At 44.5% G+C, this 22325-nt stretch overlaps 2 protein-coding genes across 2 annotated transcripts in view; both read left to right on the top strand.

Annotated features, from left to right (window-relative positions):
• Positions 1-10399, top strand: part of LOC129845947 (uncharacterized) — a gene marked incomplete at its 5' end in the record, with an annotated part of 70015 nt that extends 59616 nt beyond the window's left edge. Inside the window, 2 exons of the mRNA XM_055913928.1 lie at positions 869-1221; positions 1468-10399. Coding sequence (XP_055769903.1) covers positions 869-1221; positions 1468-1537 — 423 coding nt within the window. The remainder of the gene's footprint in view (positions 1-868; positions 1222-1467) is intronic.
• Positions 10400-10701: 302 nt separating this feature from the next.
• dhx32a (DEAH (Asp-Glu-Ala-His) box polypeptide 32a) overlaps positions 10702-22325 on the top strand; it is a 45088-nt gene continuing 33464 nt past the window's right edge. Inside the window, exon 1 of the mRNA XM_055913932.1 lies at positions 10702-11288. Coding sequence (XP_055769907.1) covers positions 11004-11288 — 285 coding nt within the window. The 5' untranslated portion in view covers positions 10702-11003. The remainder of the gene's footprint in view (positions 11289-22325) is intronic.

The following is a 22325-nucleotide window of genomic DNA, read 5'->3' as shown; positions in this document are numbered from 1 at the left end:
GATACTGTATGGTATGATACTGTATGATACTGTATGGTACTGTAAGGTACTGTATGGTACTGTATGGTACTGTATGGTACTGTATGATACTGTATGGTACTGTAAGGTACTGTATGGTACTGTATGGTACTGTATGATACTGTATGATACTGTATGGTACTGTGTGGTATGATACTGTATGGTACTGTATGGTACTGTATGGTACTGTATGATACTGTATGGTACTGTATGGTACTGTATGATACTGTATGATACTGTATGGTACTGTATGGTACTGTATGATACTGTATGGTACTGTATGGTACTGTATGGTACTGTATGATACTGTATGATACTGTATGGTACTGTATGGTACTGTATGGTTTGATACTGTATGGTACTGTGTGGTATGGTACTGTATGGTACTGTGTGGTATGGTATGATTCTGTATGGTTTGATACTGTATGGTACTGTATGGAGTATCTAAACATTCTTTACTTCTTAGAGAAACTGTCCGTCTGTCCGTCTGTCCGTCCGTCCGTCCGTCCGTCCGTCTGTCTGGGGAGGGAGGGCTGCCATGGTGAACAAGGGATGGTGTCGATGTGGTAATACAGGCAGACAGAGGTCAGATGAGACCTGGGGTACAGTTAGGTGGCTTTGATCGCCCCCTGGTGGTGTGTGTGAGTCAACACTATCAACCTGAGTCTACTGGTCCCATCAGTTTTCAGTTCAGATTAAGTTTTGAATAATCATCATGGCTCATTTTAAATGTAACACCCCTATACACGTGTTCCAATTGGAACATTAAAGAGTTGGTTTGATTGCTTGATAGACTGATTCCTTCATTCATTGATTGTTTTGATTGATTCGGTGTGTCTGTCTTTAATAGGATTTGGAGAAGCCTAGTCCCCCCCAGAAACCCCTACCTGCAGACCCCCTGGGCAGGAATATCCAGAAGCCTCTACCTGCCGACCCCCTGGGCAGGAATATCCAGAAGCCTCTACCTGCCGATCTCCTGGGCAGGAATATCCAGAAGCCTTTACCTGCCTACCCCCTGGGCAGGAATACCCAGAAGCCTTTGCCTGCTAACCCTAACCCTAACTCCCCCGGAAGGAGTGGTAATCTGATTCGTAGCCCCAATGCCGTCGGAGTCCCCATCCCTGTACCTGTCCCCGGTGTCCCCATCCCTGTACCTGTCCCCGGTGTCCCCAGGCCGCTGAGACCTGTTCCACACCACAACAGGTGCGTCCCAGATACTCTGGACAACACCCAGCATTAGATCAATCGACATATAGTCTCGCTTGACAGACTGTTACTGGCTGGACAAGGAAGATTTTGGCCAGGCTAGATTTTGTTCAGCGTTCTGAGATGAATCGATGTATCCAGTCATGCCAAGACTACGTGTTCTAACCATTCACTTGTGAATTTCTGGACGTGATCCTTAACATGCACTTTTAACATCTATCTCCCTCTCCCCCCCCCCCCCAGATCTGTTCCTAAGCAACCCCCAACACTACCTAAGCCTCGTATGATCGTCCACGCCAAGTTCAGCAGCTGAGAGCAGCTGGACTAAACTGAAGGGAATTTAAAGGACGTTCTTTCTGTAAGACGATAAAGACATTTCACTTGCACTATGAAACCTTAAGATGTGGTGTCTCTGAGTTTTGAATAATCGGGGACGGACCGTTGGGGCGGTTGGTGTGTCAGCGAGTCAGTTCCCCTCCGTTGGTGCTCTGATGTCAGAGGTGCTATAGGTCTGAGCTCAGGTACATGTATGTAAAGTATTTATGTTTTGTGTATTTATTAATTAGTTACCACACAGTGCACTGTGCCAGACACTTGGGATGTAATTTGTAGTCTTTGTTTATTTTAAATTTGTTTTCTACTGTTTTAGCCATTTGATTTCAATCATGGGGATATTTTAATCTGTTTTGATGGACAGGAAGCCAGGTGAAAGGTCCAACTTAACAAAGCCTGTCTCTGGAGGTCTGGGAAGTTGTAAAGACCTGAACATGGCGTTCAATGAAATGGATTCAGAACAAAGGGAAAGACATCTACAAACATCAGAAAGGGCGACTTTCATCCGCACTTGGGTTGACGGACTTGGGTTGACGGACTCGGGTTGACGGACTCGGGTTGACGGACTCGGGTTGACGGACTCGGGTTGACGGATGACGCCACCTGCTGTAAGACAACGGCATCACTGGTAAATCCTGCCGCAGGTCTTCCTCCATCCAGTATACAGCCAGCTGTTTCTCCCTCTGTGACCGTACTATGTATGCACTGATGCTGAGAGACTGAGCCCTGAGGAACGCCAATAACAACCTTTCACCAACCTTACAACAACCATACACCAACCTAACACCAACCTTACACCAGCTATACACCAATCTTTCACCAACTATACACCAACCTTTCACCAACCTTACACCATCTATACACCAATCTTTCACCAACTATACACCAACCTTTCACCAACCTTACACCAGCTATACACCAATCTTTTACCAACTATACACCAACCATACACCAACCTTACACCAACTATACACCAATCTTTCACCAACTACACATCAACCTTTCACCAACCTTACACCAGCTATACACCAATCTTTCACCAACTATACACCAACCATACACAAACCTTACACCAACTATACACCAATCTTTTACCAACTATACACCAACTATACACCAACTATACACCAACCTTACACCAACCTTACACCAATCTTACACCAATCTTACACCAACTACAGTGCCTTACAAAAGTATTCATCCCCCTTGGCGTTTTTCCGATTTTGTTGCATTATAACCTGTAATTTAAATTGATTTTTATTTGGATTTCATGTAATGGACATACAGAAAGTAGTCCAAATTGGTGAAGTGAAATGAAAAAAATAACTTAAAATAAAAAAAATCATAAAAAACTGAAAAGTGGTGTGTGCATATGTACTCACCCCCTTTGCTATGAAGCCCCTAAATAAGATCTGGTGCAACCAATTACCTTCAGAAGTCACATAATTAGTTAAATAAAGTCCACCTGTGTGCAATCTAAGTGTCACATGATCTGTCACATGATCTCAGTATATATACACCTGTTCTGAAAGGCCCCAGAGTCTGCAACACCACTAAGCAAGGGGCACCACCGGGCAAGCGGCGACATGAAGACCAAGGAGCGCTCCAAACAGGTCAGGCACAAAGTTGTGGAGAAGTACAGATCAGGGTTGGGTTCTAAAAAAATATCAGAAACTATGAACATCCCACGGAGCACCATTAAATCCATTATAAAAAAATGGAAAGAATATTGCACCACAACAAACCTGCCAAGAGAGGGCCGCCCACCAAAACTGACGGACCAGGCAAGGAGGGCATTAATCAGAGAGGCAACAAAGAGACCAAAGATAACCCTGATGGAGCTGCAAAGCTTCACAGCGGAGATTGAAGTATCTGCCCATAGGACCACTTTAAGCCGTACACTCCACAGAGCTGGGCTTTATGGAAGAGTGGCCAGAAATAATCCATTGCTTAAAGAAAGAAATAAGCAAACACGTTTGGTGTACGCCAAAAGGCATGTGGGAGACTCCCCAAAAATATGGAAGAAGGTACTCTGGTCAGATAAGACTCAAATTGAGCTTTTTGGCCATCAAGGAAAATGTTATGGCTGGCGCAAACCCAACACCTCTCATCACCCCGAGAACAACATCCCCACAGTGAAGCATGGTGGTGCCAGCATCATGCTGTGGAGATGTATTTCATCGGCAGGGACGGGGAAACTGGTCAGAATTGAAGGAATGATGGATGGCGCTAAATACAGGGAAATTCTTGAGGGAAACCTGTTTCAGTCTTCCAGAGATTTGAGACTTGGACGGAGGTTCACCTTCCAGCAGAACAATGACCTTAAGCATACTGCTAAAGCACCACTTGAGTGGTGTTGAAACCAGCAGGGAAAAAAGCAATCCGCCTCCTATATTTCATCTACAATGAAACAGTCAAACCCCCAGGTTCCCAGGCCTAGTTAAAGCCCAGACCTCAATCCAATTGAGAATCTGTGGTATGACTTAAAGAATGCTGTACACCAGCGAAACCCATCCAACTTGAAGGAGCTGGAGCAGTTTTGCCTTGAAGAATGGGCAAAAATCCCAATGGCTAGATGTGCCAAGCTTATAGAGACATACTGTGGATGGAATTTATATGTTTAAATGAATGATTAGAATATTCCACCCTGAAACTATATAATTGTATGTAATTGATTAGAATCATCAAATTATTATTAATGATGTGTGTAGTCTTAGTCAGTAAAATTACAATTAATTATGTGTGTAGTTTTAGTCAGAATTAGAGTAAAACAATATATCTGTATGTAACCGATGTGAAATGGCTAGCTAGTTAGCGGTGGTGAGCGCTAATAGCGTTTCAATCGGTGACGTCACTCGCTTTGAGACCTTGAAGTACTGGTTCCCCTTGCCCTGCAAGGGCCGCGGCCTTTGTGGAGCGATGGGTAACGATGCTTCGTGGGGTGACTGTTGTTGATGTGTGCAGAGGGTCCCTGGTTCGCGCCCGGGTCGGGGCGAGGGGACGGACTAAAGTTATACTGTTACATGTACAATATGTCTCTATAGTATCTTAAACAGACTGTCTGAGCAAGATTCGGTGCCGACCTTGGCTAGGGGCCACAGAGAGATTTGAGGGAGGACAGGAAGTGCTTCTCACGGTCCCTAATCTTTGTCGGCTGGGTATTGATAAAGTATGTCAGCAGCATACCACCCTGCATACCACTGCTGGTTTGCTTCTGAAGCTAAGCAGGGTTGGTCCTGGTCAGTCCCTGGATGGGAGACCAGATGCTGCTGGAAGTGGTGTTGGAGGGCCAGTAGGAGGCACTCTTTCCTCTGGTCTAAAAAATATCCCAATGCCCCAGGGCAGTGATTGGGGACACTGTCCTGTATAGGGTGCCGTCTTTCGGATGGGACGTTAAACGGGTGTCCTGACTCTCTGAGGTCATTAAAGATCCCATGGCACTTATCGTAAGAGTAGGGGTGTTAACCCCGGTGTCCTGGCTAAATTCCCAATCTGGCCCTCAAACCATCATGGTCACCTAATAATCCCCAGTTTACAATTGGCTCATTCATCCCCCTCCTCTCCCCTGTAACTATTCCCCAGGTCGTTGCTGCAAATGAGAACGTGTTCTCAGTCAACTTACCTGGTAAAATAACGGTAAAATAAAATAAAATAAATAAAAATGTGCGTAGGATACCTACTGTTTGTGTGCAAAAGTATGTGCGTAAGGAGCTAGTATAAAATGAACGGTTTTGTACAACGAAGGAGCGCGCCCGTGAATAAACATTTTGACCATCATAGCTGGGGCCTCCGTCTGTTTCATTCGACCAGTATCTTACAAATCCTGGGTTGCAGACGGAGTAGTTAATTGATTTGGGTTATGTACCTGGAGAACATAATTCTCGTGACACGAGAAGAGACGTGCAGCTGTATCTGCTGCAAAACGTGGCTCTACAAAGTAGTAGTTGCGCACACTCAAGTTTTCATTTGTTTTGTCTTATTTCTTGTTTGTTTCACAATAAATAAGAATTTGCATCTTCAAAGTGGTCGGCATGTTGTGTAAATCAAATGATACAAACCCCCACAAAAAATCTATTTTAATTCCAGGCAATAAAATTGGAAAAATGCCAAGGGGGTGAAAACTTTCACAAGCCGCTGCACACACCAACCTAACACAAACCTGACAACAACCATACACCAACCATACACAAACCATACAGAAACCATACACCAACCTAACACAAACCTTACAACAACCATACACCAACAATACACAAACCATACACAAACCATACACCAACCTAACACAAACCTTACACAAACCATACACCAACCTAACACAAACCTAACACCAACCTCACAACAACCATACACAAACCTAACACCAACCATACACAAACCATACACCAACCTAACACAAGCCTAACACCAACCTCACAACAACCATACACCAACATAACACCAACCTAACACCAACCATACACCAACCATACACAAACCATACACCAATCTCACAACAACCATACACAAACCTAACACCAACCATACACAAACCATACACCAACCTAACACAAACCTAACACCAACCTCACAACAACCATACACCAACCTAACACCTACCTAACACCAACCATACACAAACCATACACCAACCTAACACAAACCTAACAACAACCATACACCAACCTAACACCAACCTTACAACAACCTTACACCAACCATACACCAACCTTAAACCAGCTATACACCAATCTTACACCAACCTTACACCAATCTTACACCAACCTTAAACCAACCTTACATCAACCATTCAATAACCTTATAATCAGCAGCCGACCCAAGAGTTATCTCAACACCCACAAGCACTACATATATAGACACTACGTAGCCCTACATAAGCACTACATAAACACTACATAGCACTACATAAACCCTTGATTGTGTGATTATGTCAGACCGTCAGTCAGAAGCAGGGCTACCCAACAGAAAGGGCAAGTAACAAGTGGTAATTGGAATTGAACGCTACGGTTTTATAAGCAAAACAGAAGCCTCTTTAAGAGGTGGAAAATCATTCCTTTTGCCATGGAAGTAATTCACTCGCTGGTTTGTACCTGGTGAAAGAAGGTTTAGAGGTTGTTTTAGCTTACTTTACCCTGACTGTGTATCACCACTGAGACAACCACAATCCTCCCAAACACTGACTCTCAACTCTCATGGTTGATTACTGGTTATTATGCACCGCGGGGCCAACGTTCGGTAGCGAAACGTCGGCGAATGTTGCAGATAGAAATGCCACAAATAGAGCAGAAGTGATTCCTTATTCTACATGTCAGAGACGGGGGTTTTGTTCTACGTGGCATATTTCTGTCTGAATGTTACAAAACGTTGCGTCCTGCTGAACACGCCCCCTGGGTTTTTAATTTGCCGTTGTGCCCGATGTTAGCCTGATTAAATCAGATTGACTTCTGTTCTCAAATGTTGAGTGGCTATACTGAGGTGTTGTTAATTAAGATATTACGCAGTTATTACACAGTCCAGACGTGTTATTACACAAGTCCAGAGGTGTTATTACACAGTCCAGACGTGTTATTACACAGTCCAGACGTGTTATTACACAAGTCCAGATGTGTTATTACACAGTCCAGAGGTGTTATTACACAGTCCAGACGTGTTATTACACAGTCCAGACGTGTTATTACACAGTCCAGACGTGTCATTACACAAGTCCAGACGTGTCATTACACAAGTCCAGACGTGTCATTACACAAGTCCAGACGTGTCATTACACAAATTTCATTGCTTTTTGCACACTATCCACCCATTTCTTGTTGACCTGTCATACATAACTGAGCATGAGTTATAATTATACAGTCCAGAGGTGTTATTACACAGTCCAGAGGTGTTATTACACAGTCCAGGTGTGTTATTACACAGTCCAGATGTGTTATTACACAGTCCAGGTGTGTTATTACACAGTCCAGAGGTGTTATTACCCAGTCCAGAGGTGTTATTACACAGTCCAGAGGTGTTATTACACAGTCCAGAGGTGTTATTACACAGGCCAGATGTGTTATTACACAGTCCAGAGGTGTTATTACACAGTCCAGAGGTGTTATTACACAGGCCAGATGTGTTATTACCCAGTCCAGAGGTGTTATTACTCAGTCCAGAGGTGTTATTACACAGTCCAGATGTGTTATTACACAGTCCAGAGGTGTCATTACACAGTCCAGATGTGTTATTACACAGTCCAGATGTGTTATTACACAGTCCAGGGGTTTTATTACGTGTTACTACACAGTCCAGACGTGTCTTAGTCTTTATGTCGTAAAACTCAGAAGCTACAAGGTGATTATTTTATTACATTATTTTATGGTTTTTATTACAGTGTGAAGGCTGTAATTGTTGACGGTATTGTTCAAAACTTTTAATTCACACTGTTCAACTTTATTTTAAGCACACACGTCTTGTTCTCAAATATCTAGATGGAAAACCAGAGATGTTCTGTCATGTCTATCTAGTATTTAGTATTTAATCTCTTGGCTTTTGGCGACAGAGATCCATAGATTCACAATCAGTTATTTTTACTATGACGTTCTATTGTGTTAAACTAGTTTTACCTTGTTTACTTTGCTGTTTGAAAGTCTTGTTGCCATGACACCAGTATTACTGTCCTGTGTCCTACCTGTAGTCACATCAGTATTACTGTTCTGTGTCCTACCTGTAGTCACACCTGTATTACTGTCCCGTGTCCTACCTGTAGTCACACCTGTATTACTGTCCTGTGTCCTACCTGTAGTCACACCTGTATTACTGTCCTGTGTCCTACCTGTAGTCACACCTGTATTACTGTCCTGTGTCCTACCTGTAGTCACACCTGTATTACTGTCCTGTGTCCTACCTGTAGTCACACCTGTATTACTGTCCTGTGTCCTACCTGTAGTCACATCAGTATTACTGTCCTGTGTCCTACCTGTAGTCACACCAGTATTACTGTCCTGTGTCCTACCTGTAGTCACACCTGTATTACTGTCCCGTGTCCTACCTGTAGTCACACCTGTATTACTGTCCTGTGTCCTACCTGTAGTCACACCTGTATTACTGTCCTGTGTCCTACCTGTAGTCACACCTGTATTACTGTCCTGTGTCCTACCTGTAGTCACACCTGTATTACTGTCCTGTGTCCTACCTGTAGTCACATCAGTATTACTGTCCTGTGTCCTACCTGTAGTCACACCAGTATTACTGTCCTGTGTCCTACCTGTAGTCACACCTGTATTACTGTCCTGTGTCCTACCTGTAGTCACACCAGTATTACTGTCCTGTGTCCTACCTGTAGTCACACCAGTATTACTGTCCTGTGTCCTACCTGTAGTCACACCTGTATTACTGTCCTGTGTCCTACCTGTAGTCACACCTGTATTACTGTCCTGTGTCCTACCTGTAGTCACATCAGTATTACTGTCCTGTGTCCTACCTGTAGTCACATCAGTATTACTGTCCTGTGTCCTACCTGTAGTCACACCTGTATTACTGTCCTGTGTCCTACCTGTAGTCACACCAGTATTACTGTCCTGTGTTCTACCTGTAGTCACACCTGTATTACTGTCATGTGTCCTACCTGTAGTCACACCAGTATTACTGTCCTGTGTCCTACCTGTAGTCACACCTGTATTACTGTCCTGTGTCCTACCTGTAGTCACATCAGTATTACTGTCCTGTGTCCTACCTGTAGTCACACCTGTATTACTGTCCTGTGTCCTACCTGTAGTCACACCAGTATCACTGTCCTGTGTCCTACCTGTAGTCACACCTGTATTACTGTCCTGTGTCCTACCTGTAGTCACACCTGTATTACTGTCCTGTGTCCTACCTGTAGTCACACCAGTATCACTGTCCTGTGTCCTACCTGTAGTCACACCTGTATTACTGTCCTGTGTCCTACCTGTAGTCACATCAGTATTACTGTCCTGTGTCCTACCTGTAGTCACACCTGTATTACTGTCCTGTGTCCTACCTGTAGTCACACCAGTATTACTGTCCTGTGTTCTACCTGTAGTCACACCTGTATTACTGTCCTGTGTCCTACCTGTAGTCACACCAGTATTACTGTCCTGTGTTCTACCTGTAGTCACACCTGTATTACTGTCCTGTGTCCTACCTGTAGTCACACCAGTATCACTGTCCTGTGTCCTACCTGTAGTCACACCTGTATTACTGTCCTGTGTCCTACCTGTAGTCACACCTGTATTACTGTCCTGTGTCCTACCTGTAGTCACATCAGTATTACTGTCCTGTGTCCTACCTGTAGTCACACCTGTATTACTGTCCTGTGTCCTACCTGTAGTCACACCTGTATTACTGTCCTGTGTCCTACCTGTAGTCACACCTGTATTACTGTCCTGTGTCCTACCTGTAGTCACACCTGTATTACTGTCCTGTGTCCTACCTGTAGTCACACCAGTATTACTGTCCTGTGTCCTACCTGTAGTCACACCTGTATTACTGTCCTGTGTCCTACCTGTAGTCACACCTGTATTACTGTCCTGTGTCCTACCTGTAGTCACACCAGTATTACTGTCCTGTGTCCTACCTGTAGTCACACCTGTATTACTGTCCTGTGTCCTACTGTACCTGTCCTCTGTCCTACCTGTCCTCTGTCCTACCTGTATGTTCTGTTTGAAAGTTCCTTTTTGTCTGTGTTACATAGAAAACACAATATGTTACATGTAAACACCACACGTTATCATGGACAGATCGCTTTTTGTAAGATCATTATTTGATACACTTTAGTGTCTATGTCAATACACACAAACTTTTGAACACTTGAGCAGTATCAGTAAAATGTTTTTTAAACACTAAAGTGGTCTTGTTTTTTTTGTTGTCTATTAATACAATTCATCCCAATGTTCTCCGAATCTGTTCCTATAATTCCATTCCAGCCCATTACAATGAGCCCGTCCTCCTTTAGCTCATTCTACCAGCCTCCACTGCTGCACACGCCCTCTCCCTGTCAATACTATTCGATTATTATAAGAGGGTTATTAGCCTACAGTCGGCCTAGTGGTCACGTGATCATATTTAGGCGCACATTAATTCTTGTTCAGTGACTCGTGTCGCCTATGCAAATCAACCCACGTGTTTGACCATGCCGGTGGCCAATAGCGCAACAGCGCTGCGGATTGACAGACAACAAACGGGTAATAGAGTTTTAATCCGAAATCAAAGGAAGAAAAACTGCATGTTTGTTTGTCCTGAAATTTCTTCACATTTGTCAACAAAACATGAACGGAAATCTGTTTTAGATCATACGTTGAACTCCAAGTCTACGTTGTGATTGTTACATGGATTAGTCTGTGTCGGTGAGTTCGTTTTTTGAGGGGGGATAAACGGTTCTCTGTGCCTTTGATTATAATAACTGTTGCCAACAGTTGTTGCGCTCTCAACGGGGATCCTCGATCCTTTCCATGGCGGGTGGATCAACCATGTCGGAGCAGGACAATCATTTGATGGAGAAAGAGATTTGTTCAGATTCGGGAACTGCTGACTGTGTGGAAGAAGCTTTTGTCTTCGGAGAGGATCTGGAGCTGAACCGATTTGACGGATTGCCCTTCTCCTCTCGTTATTATAAACTACTGCAAGAGAGAAAGTCTCTACCTGTTTGGAAAGCTAGAGAGGAATTTTTGGATATCCTGGTGAACAATCGACTTGTCATAGTATCTGGCACAACTCAAACTGGGAAAAGTACACAGGTGAGTTTTGGAATTAATACGACGGTATTCAGATCTAAAATATGAGTTTCAATGAATTTCAATAATAATAAAAAATAACAATATTTCCCCTTTGATTCCCAATACTGTCACGACCGTTATATGACAAATGAGTGGACCAAGGCGCAGCGTGAAAAAAAGCCATCTTCTTTTATTGAAGAAAACAAACACTTCCTAAACGAACAAAAAACAAACGTGAAGCTAAAACGAACTAAGTGCACACATGCAACATAGAACATAGACAATTACCCACAATCACCTAAAGCCTATGGCTGCCTTAAATATGGCTCCCAATCAGAGACAACAATAAACAGCTGTCTCTGATTGAGAACCAAACCAGGCAACCATAGACTTTCCTAAACACCTACACTGAACACAACCCCATACACAACCCCCTAAACAATACACACACCCTAAACTAGACAAAACACACAAACATCCCCCATGTCACACCCTGACCTAACTAAACTAATAAAGAAAATCAATATAACAGAGGCCAGGGTGTGACAAATACAGTATCTAGTATTTATATAATGATGTATTTTTTGTTGTTGAAAATCTCTTAATTGGTATAGTAGCATACAGTCCCATACATGACACGTGGGGACATATCTAATAAGGCAACAATGAGGCCATACATCAAACATTAGTTCCATACAAAACCATGTCAGCCACTTCATAGTCTGCTACCGATACCCTTTTCTAATGTCCTGGTATGAACTTTTTTTCCCCCCCTGATCTCATCCACATCATAATTCTTTACACTGGAGTTTTTCCATATAAGGGTAGTACAGAGTTGTTATTGAAAATCAAAAAGTGACAGCATTCAAGTAATACACTTCTGCCAGGATCTTGTTGTGAAGTGTGAAATGCCAGCCGGCTGCATTGGGAAGGTCAGTCCCTACTGAGACCCTTATAAATATAGCTCCAGCCTGCAGGGAGCCTGATATTAATACCATTAGCTGTGTCTTTGTCCCAAATGGCATCCTATTGCCTACGTAGTGCACTACTTTTGTCCTGGACCCTATAGGATCTGGTCAAAAGTAGTGCACTACACAGGGAACATCATGCTATTTGGGACAGAGAATCCTATGTCTTAGACCCTGAAGCTGCACATAAGACTTTAGATATGACTCTGCTTACTTACAGCAGAATCCACTAGCCCTGGTCCCAGATCTGATCCCACTAGCCTGGTCTCAGATCTGAACTCTCTAGCCTGGTCCTAGATCCGATCTCTCTAGGCTGATCCCAGATCTGATCTCACCAGCCCTGGTCCCATATCTGATCCCACTAGCCTGGTACCAGATCTGATCTCACTACCCTGGTCCCAGATCTGATCTCACTAGCCTGGTTCCCAGATCTGATCTCACTAGCCTGGTCCCAGATCTGATCTCACTAGCCCTGGTCCCAGATCTGATCTCACTAGCCTGGTTCCCAGATCTGATCTCACTAGCCTGGTTCCCAGATCTGATCTCACTAGCCCTGGTCCCAGATCTGATCTCACTCGCCTGGTTCCCAGATCTGATCTCACTCGCCTGGTTCCCAGATCTGATCTCACTAGCCTGGTCCCAGATCTGATCTCACCAGCCTGGTCCCAGATCTGATCTCTCCAGCCTGGTCCCAGATCTGATCTCTCCAGCCTGGTCCCAGATCTGATCTCTCCAGCCTGGTCCCAGATCTGATCTCACTAGCCCTGGTCTTAGATCTGATCTCACTAGCCCTGGTCCCAGATCTGATCTCACCAGCCTGGTCCCAGATCTGATCTCACTAGCCTGGTTCCCAGATCTGATCTCACTAGCCCTGGTCCCAGATCTGATCTAACTAGCCTGGTCCCAGATCTGATCTCACTAGCCCTGGTCCCAGATCTGATCTAACTAGCCCTGGTCCCAGATCTGATCTCTCTAGCCAAGTCCCAGATCTGATCTCTCTAGCCTGGTTCCCAGATCTGATCTCACTAGCCTGGTTCCCAGATCTGATCCCGTGGCCAGAGAGCAGAAGCAGACAGGCATCCAGGTTAAGAATCCACTCGTTTTGTATGATGCCTGAGATCATGGGCTTAACATGACCCAGATATACCTGTAAATACCCCAATTCCCATTAGTCACGTACGCATAAATTTAGTAGTTCGCATCCCCAACCTCACCCAGTTGTTCATTGAGTCTAGGAACAGATTGGAGTATTGAATGGCCTCTCCCTCTCACTGTGATCTGATTTAGATGTTTTCCAAGCAGAAATATCAGCACGGTTTATGAGAATATGGCTATTCATTCCAGGGTTTATGAACTGTGTTGTGTCTCTGTTTGGGCCAGAGATGTTTTAAACAAAGATCCATTTGTCTTGGAAAACTATTTTTTTAAATTTAACTTTTATTTAACTAGGCAAGTCAGTTGAGGGCCTACACCGGCCAAACCCGGACGACGCTGGGCCAATTGTGCGCCGCCCTATGTGACTCCCAATCACGGCCGGTTGCGATACAGCCTGGAATCGAACCAGGGTGTCTGTAGTGACGCCTCTAGCACTGATATGCAGTGCCTTAGACCGCTGTGCCACTCAGGAAGTTGATGCCAGTTCCGTGGGATCTCTTTCCTGCAGTACCTTAGAGCGCTGTGCCACTCAGGAAGTTGATGCCAGTTCCGTGGGATCTCTTTCCTGCAGTGCCTTAGAGCGCTGTGCCAGTCAGGAAGTTGATGCCAGTTCCGTGGGATCTCTTTCCTGCAGTGCCTTAGAGCGCTGTGCCACTCAGGAAGTTGATACCAGTTCCGTGGGATCTCCTTCCTGCAGTGCCTTAGACCGCTGTGCCACTCAGGAAGTTGATGCCAGTTCCGTGGGATCTCCTTCCTGCAGTGCCTTAGAGCGCTGTGCCACTCAGGAAGTTGATGCCAGTTCCGTGAGATCTCTTTCCTGCAGTGCCTTAGACCGCTGTGCCACTCAGGAAGTTGATGCCAGTTCCGTGGGATCTCTTTCCTGCAGTGCCTTAGAGCGCTGTGCCACTCAGGAAGTTGATGCCAGTTCCGTGGGATCTCTTTCCTGCAGTGCCTTAGACCGCTGTGCCACTCAGGAAGTTGATGCCAGTTCCGTGGGATCTCTTTCCTGCAGTGCCTTAGAGCGCTGTGCCACTCAGGAAGTTGATACCAGTTCCGTGGGATCTCCTTCCTGCAGTGCCTTAGACCGCTGTGCCACTCAGGAAGTTGATGCCAGTTCCGTGGGATCTCTTTCCTGCAGTGCCTTAGAGCGCTGTGCCACTCAGGAAGTTGATGCCAGTTCCGTGAGATCTCTTTCCTGCAGTGCCTTAGACCGCTGTGCCACTCAGGAAGTTGATGCCAGTTCCGTGGGATCTCTTTCCTGCAGTGCCTTAGAGCGCTGTGCCACTCGGGAAGTTGATGCCAGTTCCGTGGGATCTCTTTCCTGCAGTGCCTTAGACCGCTGTGCCACTCGGGAAGTTGATGCCAGTTCCGTGGGATCTCTTTCCTGCAGTGCCTTAGAGCGCTGTGCCACTCGGGAAATTGATGCCAGTTCCGTGGGATCTCTTTCCTGCAGTGCCTTAGAGCGCTGTGCCACTCGGGAAGTTGATACCAGTTCCGTGGGATCTCTTTCCTGCAGTGCCTTAGAGCGCTGTGCCACTCGGGAAGTTGATGCCAGTTCCGTGGGATCTCTTTCCTGCAGTGCCTTAGAGCGCTGTGCCACTCAGGAAGTTGATGCCAGTTCCGTGGGATCTCTTTCCTGCAGTGCTTCCAAAAACATAGTTCAATTAGATTCTAGAACTACAAGTATAATCTTCAGAAAGGATTGTTGGTATTTTTGCCTGTGTGCTACACAGGAAATGTCCCATGGTGCAGAATGACACTGATTATGGCTAAATTGATTATATGGCTGTGAATGTCCCCTACCCACAGTCACATTCACAGAACCAGACAAATAGTCTGTCTCTGGCTCTGTGAAGGCCCTTCTCCAAGGCAAGAAGGGCCTTCTATGCCATCAAAAGGAACGTAAAATTCAAACATACCAATTAGGATCTGGATAAAAATACTTGAATCAGTTACAGAACTCATTGCCCTTTATGGTTGTGAGGTCTGGGGTCCGCTCACCAACCAAGAATTCACAAAATGGGACAAACACCAAATTGAGACTCTGCTTGCAGAATTCTGCGAAAAATATTCGCTGTGTACAACGTAGAACACCAAATAATGCATGCAGAGCAGAATTAGGCCGATACCCGCTAAGTATCAAAATCCAGAAAAGAGACGTTAAATTCTACAAGGAAGCAATTCCCAAACCTTCCATAACAAAGCCATCACATACAGATAGATGAAGCTGGAGAAGAGTCCCCTAAGCAAGCTGGTCCTGGGGCTCTGTTCACAAACACACCCCACAGAGCCCCAGGACAGAAATTAGACCCAACCAAATCATGAGAAAACAAAAAGATAATTACTTGACACATTGGAAAGAATTAACAAAAAAACTGAGCAAACTAGAATACTATTCGGCCCAAAACAGAGAGGACACAGTGGCAGAATACCTGACCACTGTGACTGACCCAAACTTAAGGAAAGCTTTGACTATGTACAGACTCAGTGAGCATAGCCTTGCTATTGAGAAAGGCCGCCGTAGGCAGACATGGCTCTCAAGAGAAGACAGGCTATGTGCTCACTGCCCCCAAAATGAGGTGGAAACTGAGCTGCACTTCCTAACCTCCTGCCCAATGTATGACCATATTAGAGACACATATTTCCCTCAGATCACACAGATCCACAAAGAATTAGAAAACAAATCCAATTTTGATAAACTCCCATATTTACTGGGTGAAATACCACAGTGTGACATCACAGCAGCAAGATTTGTGACCTGTTTCCACAAGAAAAGGTCAACCAGTGAAGAACAAACACCATTGTAAATACAACCCATATTTATGTTTATTTATTTTCCCTATTTGTACTTTAACCATTTGTACATCGTTACAAATTCTGTGAGTGTAATGTTTACTGTTAATTTGTATTGTTTATTTCACTTTTGTATATTATCTACCTCACTTGCTTTGGCAATGTTAACATATGTTTCCCATGCCAATAAAGCCCCTTGAATTGAATTGAGTGACAGTGAATTTTAACTGTGAATTTACCCTGAATAACATGGGTCTTAAGACTCTCACCCCCTCCCTCCATCCATCCCTCCCTCCCCTCTCTCTCTCCCTTCATCCATCCCTCCCTCCCTCCCCTCTCTCTCTTCCTCCATCCCCCCTCCCTCCCTCCCCATCCCTCTCTCTCTCTCCCCCTCCCTCCCTTTCTCCATCCCTCCCCTCCCTCCATCCCCGCCGCCCTCCCTCCATTCATCCCTCCCTCCCCTCTCTCTCCCCCTCCCTCCATCCATCTCTCTCTCCCCCTCCCTCCCCTCCCCTCACTCCCTTTCCCCACCCATCCCCTCTCTCTCCCCCTCCCTCCCCTCTCTCTCCCCTCCCTCCCCTCTCTCTCCCCTCCCTCCCTATGGCCTCCAGCTGTTAGGCACTAATCCTCTGGAGCTGTCACTTGCTGCCACAGCAGTTTAGCACAACACAATTAGTAGGAGCTGGTCTTTGTCACTAGTGTGTCACCGGCTCCGTGTCGTGGTCGACACCGGCTCCGTGTCGTGGTCGACACGTGTCGTGGTCGGCCCCGTGTCGTGGTCGGCCCCGTTTCGTGGTCGGCCCCGTTTCGTGGTCGGCCCCGTGTCGTGGTCGGCCCCGTGTCGTGGTCGGCCCCGTTTCGTGGTCGGCCCCGTTTCGTGGTCGGCCCCGTGTCGTGGTCGGCCCCGTGTCGTGGTCGGCCCCGTGTCGTGGTCGGCCCCGTGTCGTGGTCGGCCCCGTGTCGTGGTCGACACCGGCTCCACTGTTCATTCGACTGGTGAATGAACTAAAACGGCTTATTCCACGGTCAGCAGCTCAAGTTGTCCGACAATGTTAATATTCTATTAGTTCTATTAGTAATAATAGTAATAATATTCTGCATTATGTTTTATCTCTGTCCGTTCTATTAGTGACTTTAGAAATGAGAATTAATACTGTTAAGCCTGTTGGAGTCAGGTCACTCTAGTGGATTAATACTGTTAAACCTGTTGGAGTCAGGTCACTCTAGTGGATTAATACTGTTAATCCTGTTGGAGTCAGGTCACTCTAGTGGATTAATACTGTTAATCCTGTTGGAGTCAGGTCACTCTAGTGGATTAATACTGTTAAGCCTGTTGGAGTCAGGTCACTCTAGTGGATTAATACTGTTAAGCCTGTTGGAGTCAGGTCACTCTAGTGGATTAATACTGTTAAGCCTGTTGGAGTCAGGTCACTATAATGGATTAATACTGTTAATCCTGTTGGAGTCAGGTCACTATAATGGATTAATACTGTTAATCCTGTTGGAGTCAGGTCACTCTAGTGGATTAATACTGTTAAACCTGTTGGAGTCAGGTCACTCTAGTGGATTAATATTGTTAAACCTGTTGGAGTCAGGTCACTCTAGTGGATTAATACTGTTAATCCTGTTGGAGTCAGGTCACTCTAGTGGATTAATACTGTTAATCCTGTTGGAGTCAGGTCACTCTAGTGGATTAATACTGTTAAGCCTGTTGGAGTCAGGTCACTCTAGTGGATTAATATTGTTAAACCTGTTGGAGTCAGGTCACTCTAGTGGATTAATACTGTTAAGCCTGTTGGAGTCAGGTCACTCTAGTGGATTAATATTGTTAATCCTGTTGGAGTCAGGTCACTCTAGTGGATTAATACTGTTAAGCCTGTTGGAGTCAGGTCACTCTAGTGGATTAATATTGTTAAGCCTGTTGGAGTCAGGTCACTCTAGTGGATTAATACTGTTAAGCCTGTTGGAGTCAGGTCACTCTAGTGGATTAATATTGTTAAGCCTGTTGGAGTCAGGTCACTCTAGTGGATTAATACTGTTAAGCCTGTTGGAGTCAGGTCACTCTAGTGGATTAATACTGTTAAGCCTGTTGGAGTCAGGTCACTCTAGTGGATTAATATTGTTAAGCCTGTTGGAGTCAGGTCACTCTAGTGGATTAATACTGTTAAGCCTGTTGGAGTCAGGTCACTCTAGTGGATTAATACTGGTAAGCCTGTTGGAGTCAGGTCACTCTAGTGGATTAATACTGTTAAGCCTGTTGGAGTCAGGTCACTCTAGTGGATTAATACTGGTAAGCCTGTTGGAGTCAGGTCACTCTAGTGGATTAATACTGGTAAGCCTGTTGGAGTCAGGTCACTCTAGTGGATTAATACTGTTAAGCCTGTTGGAGTCAGGTCACTCTAGTGGATTAATATTGTTAAACCTGTTGGAGTCAGGTCACTCTAGTGGATTAATACTGGTAAACCTGTTGGAGTCAGGTCACTCTAGTGGATTAATACTGGTAAGCCTGTTGGAGTCAGGTCACTCTAGTGGATTAATATTGTTAAGCCTGTTGGAGTCAGGTCACTCTAGTGGATTAATACTGGTAAGCCTGTTGGAGTCAGGTCACTCTAGTGGATTAATACTGTTAAGCCTGTTGGAGTCAGGTCACTCTAGTGGATTAATACTGGTAAGCCTGTTGGAGTCAGGTCACTCTAGTGGATTAATATTGTTAAGCCTGTTGGAGTCAGGTCACTCTAGTGGATTAATACTGGTAAGCCTGTTGGAGTCAGGTCACTCTAGTGGATTAATATTGTTAAGCCTGTTGGAGTCAGGTCACTCTAGTGGATTAATACTGGTAAGCCTGTTGGAGTCAGGTCACTCTAGTGGATTAATACTGTTAAGCCTGTTGGAGTCAGGTCACTTTAGTGGATTAATACTGTTAAGACTGTTGGAGTCAGGTCACTCTAGTGGATTAATACTGTTAAGCCTGTTGGAGTCAGGTCACTCTAGTGGATTAATATTGTTAAACCTGTTGGAGTCAGGTCACTCTAGTGGATTAATACTGTTAAGCCTGTTGGAGTCAGGTCACTCTAGTGGATTAATACTGTTAAGCCTGGTGGAGTCAGGTCACTCTAGTGGATTAATACTGTTAAGCCTGTTGGAGTCAGGTCACTCTAGTGGATTAATATTGTTAAACCTGTTGGAGTCAGGTCACTCTAGTGGATTAATATTGTTAAACCTGTTGGAGTCAGGTCACTCTAGTGGATTAATACTGTTAAGCCTGTTGGAGTCAGGTCACTCTAGTGGATTAATATTGTTAAACCTGTTGGAGTCAGGTCACTCTAGTGGATTAATACTGGTAAGCCTGTTGGAGTCAGGTCACTCTAGTGGATTAATACTGGTAAGCCTGTTGGAGTCAGGTCACTCTAGTGGATTAATACTGGTAAGCCTGTTGGAGTCAGGTCACTCTAGTGGATTAATACTGTTAAGCCTGTTGGAGTCAGGTCACTCTAGTGGATTAATATTGTTAAACCTGTTGGAGTCAGGTCACTCTAGTGGATTAATACTGGTAAACCTGTTGGAGTCAGGTCACTCTAGTGGATTAATACTGGTAAGCCTGTTGGAGTCAGGTCACTCTAGTGGATTAATATTGTTAAGCCTGTTGGAGTCAGGTCACTCTAGTGGATTAATACTGGTAAGCCTGTTGGAGTCAGGTCACTCTAGTGGATTAATACTGTTAAGCCTGTTGGAGTCAGGTCACTCTAGTGGATTAATACTGGTAAGCCTGTTGGAGTCAGGTCACTCTAGTGGATTAATATTGTTAAGCCTGTTGGAGTCAGGTCACTCTAGTGGATTAATACTGGTAAGCCTGTTGGAGTCAGGTCACTCTAGTGGATTAATACTGTTAAGCCTGTTGGAGTCAGGTCACTTTAGTGGATTAATACTGTTAAGACTGTTGGAGTCAGGTCACTCTAGTGGATTAATATTTTTAAGCCTGGTGGAGTCAGGTCACTCTAGTGGATTAATACTGTTAATCCCATTTGAGTCAGGTCACTCTAGTGGATTAATACTGTTAAAACTGTTGGAGTCAGGTCACTCTAGTGGATTAATACTGTTAAGCCTGTTGGAGTCAGGTCACTCTAGTGGATTAATACTGTTAAACCTGTTGGAGTCAGGTCACTCTAGTGGATTAATATTGTTAAACCTGTTGGAGTCAGGTCACTCTAGTGGATTAATATTGTTAAACCTGTTGGAGTCAGGTCACTGTAGTGGATTAATATTGTTAAGCCTGGTGGAGTCAGGTCACTCTAGTGGATTAATATTGTTAAACCTGTTGGAGTCAGGTCACTCTAGTGGATTAATATTGTTAAACCTGTTGGAGTCAGGTCACTCTAGTGGATTAATATTGTTAAACCTGTTGGAGTCAGGTCACTCTAGTGGATTAATACTGTTAAGCCTGTTGGAGTCAGGTCACTCTAGTGGATTAATACTGTTAAGCCTGTTGGAGTCAGGTCACTCTAGTGGATTAATACTGGTAAGCCTGTTGGAGTCAGGTCACTCTAGTGGATGAATATTGTTAAGCCTGTTGGAGTCAGGTCACTCTAGTGGATTAATATTGTTAAACCTGTTGGAGTCAGGTCACTCTAGTGGATTAATACTGGTAAGCCTGTTGGAGTCAGGTCACTCTAGTGGATTAATACTGTTAAGCCTGTTGGAGTCAGGTCACTCTAGTGGATTAATACTGTTAAGCCTGGTGGAGTCAGGTCACTCTAGTGGATTAATACTGTTAAGCCTGTTGGAGTCAGGTCACTCTAGTGGATTAATACTGTTAAGCCTGGTGGAGTCAGGTCACTCTAGTGGATTAATACTGTTAAGCCTGTTGGAGTCAGGTCACTCTAGTGGATTAATACTGTTAAACCTGTTGGAGTCAGGTCACTCTAGTGGATTAATACTGTTAAGCCTGTTGGAGTCAGGTCACTCTAGTGGATTAATATTGTTAAACCTGTTGGAGTCAGGTCACTCTAGTGGATTAATATTGTTAAACCTGTTGGAGTCAGGTCACTCTAGTGGATTAATATTGTTAAACCTGTTGGAGTCAGGTCACTCTAGTGGATTAATACTGGTAAACCTGTTGGAGTCAGGTCACTCTAGTGGATTAATACTGGTAAGCCTGTTGGAGTCAGGTCACTCTAGTGGATTAATATTGTTAAGCCTGTTGGAGTCAGGTCACTCTAGTGGATTAATACTGGTAAGCCTGTTGGAGTCAGGTCACTCTAGTGGATTAATACTGTTAAGCCTGTTGGAGTCAGGTCACTCTAGTGGATTAATACTGGTAAGCCTGTTGGAGTCAGGTCACTCTAGTGGATTAATATTGTTAAGCCTGTTGGAGTCAGGTCACTCTAGTGGATTAATACTGGTAAGGCTGTTGGAGTCAGGTCACTCTAGTGGATTAATACTGTTAAGCCTGTTGGAGTCAGGTCACTTTAGTGGATTAATACTGTTAAGCCTGTTGGAGTCAGGTCACTCTAGTGGATTAATATTTTTAAGCCTGGTGGAGTCAGGTCACTCTAGTGGATTAATACTGTTAATCCCATTTGAGTCAGGTCACTCTAGTGGATTAATACTGTTAAAACTGTTGGAGTCAGGTCACTCTAGTGGATTAATACTGTTAAGCCTGTTGGAGTCAGGTCACTCTAGTGGATTAATATTGTTAAACCTGTTGGAGTCAGGTCACTCTAGTGGATTAATATTGTTAAACCTGTTGGAGTCAGGTCACTGTAGTGGATTAATATTGTTAAGCCTGGTGGAGTCAGGTCACTCTAGTGGATTAATATTGTTAAACCTGTTGGAGTCAGGTCACTCTAGTGGATTAATATTGTTAAACCTGTTGGAGTCAGGTCACTCTAGTGGATTAATATTGTTAAACCTGTTGGAGTCAGGTCACTCTAGTGGATTAATACTGTTAAGCCTGTTGGAGTCAGGTCACTCTAGTGGATTAATACTGTTAAGCCTGTTGGAGTCAGGTCACTCTAGTGGATTAATACTGGTAAGCCTGTTGGAGTCAGGTCACTCTAGTGGATTAATATTGTTAAGCCTGTTGGAGTCAGGTCACTCTAGTGGATTAATATTGTTAAACCTGTTGGAGTCAGGTCACTCTAGT

Source organism: Salvelinus fontinalis, unplaced genomic scaffold (genome assembly GCF_029448725.1).
Source record: "Salvelinus fontinalis isolate EN_2023a unplaced genomic scaffold, ASM2944872v1 scaffold_0410, whole genome shotgun sequence".
Lineage (NCBI taxonomy): Eukaryota > Metazoa > Chordata > Actinopteri > Salmoniformes > Salmonidae > Salvelinus > Salvelinus fontinalis.
The sequence above is the reverse complement of the archived record's forward strand: the minus strand, read 5'-3'. Positions and strand labels throughout refer to the sequence as shown.